The following is a 6,253-nucleotide window of genomic DNA, read 5'->3' on the forward strand; positions in this document are numbered from 1 at the left end:
AATAAAGTTGGACCTAATCCAGTGCATGGAGAGATGGAGACCTAGAGAAACAGAGAGAGAGAGAGAGAGAAACAGAGAGAGAGAGAGAGAGAGAGAGAGAGGTAGAGTGGTATCATAGCACAACACTAAATAAATAGCCCTGTTGCTAGATACACTGAAGCATCTGTAATTACTTCTGCGCAATGCTGAGTGATTACTGGTGCAGTCAGCGGAAAAACGGCCCTCTCTAAATATAGCTTGAAACTTTTAACCCGTTTTTCCACAAAATTTGCACTCATGAACTGGCCGACAGAATAAGATTTATCTGTGAAGAAACATAAGACTTGCAATTTAGCCTGAGGGGGCTGGTTGTGTGTGTGTGTGTGTGTGTGTTCTGGGGTAGGTTGAGGGTTACATTTTTGGTTGGTTTGTTAGTGTAGGAGGCTCTTCATGGCTGGGGGATCAGTCAGTGTCGGCGTGCATGTTTTATGTGCGCCCGTTTTTTCCCCCTCTTTCACATGCAGGCCTTGACTAATGTCACATTCTTCAGCCATTAGTGACAGACACACAATACCAATCGCCGACAGGCCCCTCTGGAAATGATGGCCACAGCACCCAGCACCCAGCACTCACCCCAGTGGGGCAAACAAGAGAAGACAGCACATTACAAAGAGCTCTCATCAGCCCCCGTCATCAGTTAAGGACACCGTATCGCACACGACTGCAGGTGAGTAATGCCATATTCTTGTGTTTGGGTTCTGAGTGAGCATGTGTGTGTGTGGGTGTGTGTGGGTGGGTGATGCTTGCAATTAGGTAATGGCAAAAAAGAGGAGCAAGGGAGAAAATATGTGTCACTTGGGTGCAGGCAGGAGAGGCAGATGCTTTGTGCAGTCGCCCACACACCCCTGCCCTGCTCTCCCTATGAACATGATCCCCATCACTAGGGGGATCAAGGAGACTTTTACCGCCCCGCCGCCACCACCTCCACCACCTCCACCTCGGCCTCCTCTCCTCTCCTCTCCTGCCCACCTCCCCCCTGGAGAAAACATGGCTCACAAGGGTCTGACTCACTGTCTGCACTGAAGGCCAACCACATCAAACCTGAAGTGCCCAAACACCCCAAAACACTAGCCCACACAAGGCAGAGAGGAGGGGTAAAGTGAGGACTGTGTGTGTGTGTGTGTGTGTGTGTGTGTGTGTGTGTGTGTGTGTGTGTATGTATGTCTGAGTGTGGTGATGATGGGGGGGGGGGGGGGAGGGTCTGAATTCCCCTTTGTTCCCATGCTGCCCCCTCTTCCCCAATCCAACCATCAACTCAGTTCCAGGAGTTTGCTATTTAGGTTACATGGTAAATGAAGCAGTTTAACCCCCCCCCCCCCCCCCCCCCCCACCGTTCCAGTCTCATAGGTGCCCCGCGAACAACCCCAAAACCAACCCAACCTCCGCCTCCCCCTAAAACCATTCCCTGAACCGAAACACCAGTGCTCCGTGCCTGAAACCAACAGCAGAGGAAGTGCATCGTTACTCTGGCAAGACTGGCTGGCGTCAGCCCGCGGGTCACAAGGGCATAGTAGATTTAGCGTGTCATTCGGGGGCGAGGGGATAGGCTGGAGTTTTAGCCAAAGACGCTCAACCTCCCCTCAGGAGAGGGGGGAGAGAAAAAACACCCTGCGGCCTCTGTCCAGGTTTGCTGAGTGACTTATAGCGTGCTGGGATTCCCCCTCTCTCTCTCCTTCTCTCTCTCTCTTTCTCTCTGTCTGTCTGTCCCTCTCTCTCTCTGTCTTTCTATGGCGGATGTGTCCCTTTTCTTTTTTCTTCTCTTAAAATGTTTGTCTGGCTGGATGCAGGGGTTTGAGTGGAGTTTTCCCTAGTCGTCATACTTCCTTTCTCCCCTCTCTATCTCTCTCTCCCTCTCTCTCTCTCTCTCTCCTGCTGGTGTCCACCTGCGGTCTTGCTTGGACATGCACATGTGTTGTCCATGTGTCTGCGAGTGTGTTGGCGCTGGAGTGTTAGCGTTAGCTCGGGTGGAAAGCCTGGCAGGTGTGTGCAGGTGTTCCACCAGTCACTCACCACGTCCGCCCATGAATCTGCCAACCCCCCTCCCCCATGAGCACACACACACACACACACACACACACACACGCACACACACACTAGAAACCCATTCTGGAGGCTCCGGAACAACTGACACATCTCCCGTCACCACTTAGCAACAGACAAAGTGAACACAAGCTTTAGGTTTTTTTTAACAAACATAAATTATTTTATTGAAAGCCCGTAGGTCACTCGTACAAAAAGTGTAGAAATATAAACCATGACAAAAAATCTTTGTGATTGCCAAAACAGATTGCACAGCATTTCTATAGTTACTCCCATGTATAAATTACAGTTTTTCGTTTTAAAAAAAGGCACTTACACAAGCGTTTTTGACTATCTTTGTGTCTTGACTTGGCATTTTGGCTTGCATAGGGACAGAAGAGACAGCAGGAGTTGTAATTTATCCTATTAACAGCCTCTCTCTCTCTGTCTGACATTCTCCAAAAAGAGCCACAAACAGCATTTTAAGACAAGCATGGACGTTTTGCACACACACAATACTAGGGTCATGGAACCTATTTTTGGTTTGAAAAACCAACACTGGAGCATACTGCAGAGATATGTCAGAAAGAAAACGTTTTCTGTCTGCGTGCAGTACAAACGACAAACAAGGAGTTGTGCAGAGAGACACAATGACTTTACATGGACAGCAAAACTGAAGGTAAAAAATAACATTGCTGGAATATTACACAATTCTCCAACCGTGTGGAGAAAACCATATGAAATGCATCTCTTTCCTGACCTCTTTCTTGCATTAATTAAAAAAAGTACCGCGGATGTTTTGGGCCCGTTTGAAGTTCTGGCCACCGGATCCTGTTGCCCTGTGGCTGCCGGGCGGAACAGCAGGCCGCGGCGTTGGCGTCGGCGGACAGGAGGGCCGGCGGAGGGGCCGGGGTTGTGGAAGAGGTCAGGGCTAACGCATCTGTCAGCGCCCCGCCTCCACTGCACCGCAGTGGGGAGACAGCTGTCTCAATACGTCCCTGGAAGTGTGTGGAGCTTGGTGAGAGATGACCCCCACTCTGCATACATACGCCACTAACACACACACACACACACACAGACACTCTCTCTCCAGCAGCTGCACCGTCACAATCCCGGACCAGCCGGCACCGAGGGGCATCCTGGGAATAAACTGAATGCCCAGCTGCCCCTCGCCGATACCCCCCTGCCACCCCAAATCCTCCCCAAAATCCCCCTTGGTGCACGTATGATTATATATATCTACTGGCATCTGTGGCAGAGTTTCCAGCATAAACCTGGACCGGTGCACAGCATGTCATCAAGGCACTTGACCACCGCCGGTGCTGCAACCGGACTCTCCTCCTCTCTCTGGGTCGCACAGGGCTCGAAGCGCAGCATACCAGCGGTGGTGTGGGAGTAAATCAGATTAGCAGTAGTCTTTCCATCTCTCTTTCCTCTCTTCCTCTCTCTCTCTCTCCTGCTCCTCTATGTGGCGGGGCAGCAGCCGGAGACGCTGTGTTTGTGCAGCAGGGACATGCGGCTGAAGGTGCGCGAGCAGGTGCCGCACTGGTACTTCTTCACCTCCGAGTGCGTCTGCAGGTGGGCGCGCAGGTTGGAGCGGTCCGCGAACGCTCGGTTGCAGTGAGGACAGGAGAACGGGCGCTCGCCTGTTTTGGAGAGAGACAAAAGGAACCACGTTGGTCAGTGACTTGCATTCAGGGTCAATTCAAGTTGTAAATCAAGTTACTGCAATGCAACTGTCTACACTGTGATAGCATGCTAAACACCATCTGGCGTGTGGTCTGGTCATCTCACCTGTGTGTGTGCGGATGTGTCCTCGGAGCAGCCAGGGCCGAGAGAAGGCCTTGCCGCAGGTGGTGCACACGCAGGGCAGTGTGTGTGAGCGGATGTGCATCTTGAGCGCGCCCAGGCTGGTGTACTCCTTGGGGCAGTGTTTGCAGTGGAAGCTGGAGCGGCCGGACGAAGGCGCGGTCGTCACCGCCGCAGACGAGGCCGTGATGGCGGAGGCCGTCAGGGCCGAGTCCACCCGCCCGCAGTGGGTCAGCTGGTGTCGAGAGAGGGCCTGGGGGCTGCTGCAGCTCTTGCCACAGTGGGCACACTGGAAGCGCTCCGTGGGGTCCGGGCTCGGGGGGTCCGACGTGCGCCCCTCGTCCTCATCCCCACTGCTGCTGCTACTGCTGCTGCTGGAGGGGGAGCTGAGGTCCAGGGGGGCTGTAGCGGAGGGGGTGGTTGGGGATACTGGGGCGAAGGACAGGGGCATGGCCATGTCCCACACCAGTCCTGCTGCGTAGCTGGGCACCACTGATCCATTCTCGGTGGGCAGCTCTGCTGGTGGAAACCTCTCAGGAACTACTGCAAAGAGTGGACCTAGAAAAGAATAATGACATAATTGATTAGCTTACTATCTAGGTTAACGCTAGGGTAAAAATGCAATGTTAGCAACATTATGTATCTTCTGCATTCAAGCAGGAAGCAATGATGTCATGCCAGCGGAATGAGCTGCTGAGCCTTTGCTGTCAGAAAAAGTTCTCTCTCCCGTTTATGAGAGGCTTCGGGGTATAGTGTTATTGATAGTACGCGCTTCAATCATCAAAGAGAAAACTTCGTCTCAAGCTGCACTATGGCAGCCCCGTGATGTAATGACATGTTTAGTCATCTGAACAGACTAACTCTGGTCTTGCGCTTGCGCGTTAAACAAACGAGAGAATGAAATACTCTAAAACTGTTTATTATAATGTAACTAAGTTTGGATAACCTGAGACTATGTATCTTCAATGATAAAAGTAACGATATGTTGTTTGACTCGAATGCAATATTGCTCCAGAATTAATCATGACAGCTTCAGTTTTCAAGCAGTTATTCAATACTCACCATTTTGGCTTTCCAGTTCACTGTAGTTTGGTTTCTTGTTAGTGAAGTACTTCTTGACGAGGAATGAACGAGGCATTTTTGAAAGTATTTCTCTGAGCTATTAACGCGGAATAACTTTTCCTGCGTTTAGCGTGTCTCAAATCTCAGCTCCTTCTCTCCGCAGACACTGAAGATCAGAGAGTTAAAAAGAAGAGAACTCTCCGCCGGTCACCACAAATTTCACAATCAACCAAATTGCCCAAAACAATTCCTCAACGAAGTTCCCGAATACTAGACAGTCCAGCTCGATGGTATCATCACCTGTGAGTCAGAAGGCACATCTACACAGGACCCATACGTCCCCTTCATATACCAGAGGGGGCTGAGAGAGGGGCAGGGGTGTAAAGTCATGTCCCCGCCCCACAAGACGCCCACCTAACAGGAGACGTGACGACCACATGGGTCGCGCCTGCAGGTGCCCTGGGGAAAATCTCTGCACATCGCCTGGAACCATTTGCAGCCACTGTAACTAGCGCTATTGATTGAGATCTTTAGCCCTTAATTGACTTGCTATTACACGTTGCACATTTCCAGGGCGAGATTAACCTACGCTTCGAGCGAAAGATTCGTTTTAGGAGTACGATTACGCAGCGTTCAACATAATACAGATTTAAACTGCGTGTACTGGTTATAAACTTGGTTGTTTATATTTCGTTTAATGCTCTATTTCAATTTGAGATAAACCAGCTTGGAAACTGGATAGGACACTACATTGCAGCGTCCTCTGTCGGAATTCTATGGAAAACTATTAGGCTTCATTTAGAAGTGGATCATTATCAATGTTTGGATATCAAGTGCAGCCTGATATGACACTATGAATCACTGTTGCTCATTTAGGGTTTTGCAGGAGCTGCTACTCCATAAAAACGACATGGGTACCAACTATAAGTGGTATAAATGGTCACACATTAATGTATACGCCCCATGGGGATTGTCTGTTTATGTCCATACCGTAAAACCGTCAGGCGTTTTATATGGCAACACGATTGGATTCGGTTATTGGTACAAAGCAGCTCATTTAGTTCTCACAGAAAGAGAGACTTTTACAAGTGGCTCACAGACAAGACCACCATTTTTCTCCGTAACCCTCACACAAAGAGGCATGCTCTCAATTCATTTTTCCTCCTTGAAACGCTGCGGGACTTCTGCAGACCCACAGCCTCGCATGAAAAGAAGCGCTGTTCCACCGCATGTGCGCGCTGCGGGTAGGGGGTAAAAATTAACTGGGCTCCAGAGAACAATATCGCGTTGTTAAAGATGAGCCCCTAAATTGATTCAGATTATT

General features: G+C 50.2%; 1 protein-coding gene across 1 annotated transcript; it reads right to left on the bottom strand.

Annotated features, from left to right (window-relative positions):
• Positions 1-2,231: 2,231 nt before the first annotated feature.
• Positions 2,232-5,272, bottom strand: snai1b (snail family zinc finger 1b). The gene is made up of 3 exons (XM_062540679.1): positions 4,930-5,272; positions 3,853-4,425; positions 2,232-3,704 (listed from the first exon to the last, which is right to left on the bottom strand). The coding sequence occupies exons 1-3, from the start codon at positions 5,003-5,005 to the stop codon at positions 3,523-3,525; spliced, it is 831 nt and encodes a 276-aa protein (XP_062396663.1). The 5' UTR covers positions 5,006-5,272; the 3' UTR covers positions 2,232-3,522.
• Between the last annotated feature and the right edge of the window lie 981 nt (positions 5,273-6,253).

The sequence above is a fragment of the Sardina pilchardus genome, chromosome 7 (assembly GCF_963854185.1).
Source record: "Sardina pilchardus chromosome 7, fSarPil1.1, whole genome shotgun sequence".
NCBI classification, from domain to species: domain Eukaryota; kingdom Metazoa; phylum Chordata; class Actinopteri; order Clupeiformes; family Clupeidae; genus Sardina; species Sardina pilchardus.

Excerpts from the sequence above, each read along its gene's own strand:
- snai1b (XM_062540679.1), bottom strand. The coding sequence starts at position 5,005 with ATGCCTCGTTCATTCCTCGTCAAGAAGTACTTCACTAACAAGAAACCA. Across the intron at positions 4,426-4,929 it reads TGAACTGGAAAGCCAAAATG|GTCCACTCTTTGCAGTAGTT; the intron begins GTGAGTATTGAA and ends ATTCTTTTCTAG. Across the intron at positions 3,705-3,852 it reads ACACATCCGCACACACACAG|GCGAGCGCCCGTTCTCCTGT; the intron begins GTGAGATGACCA and ends TCTCCAAAACAG.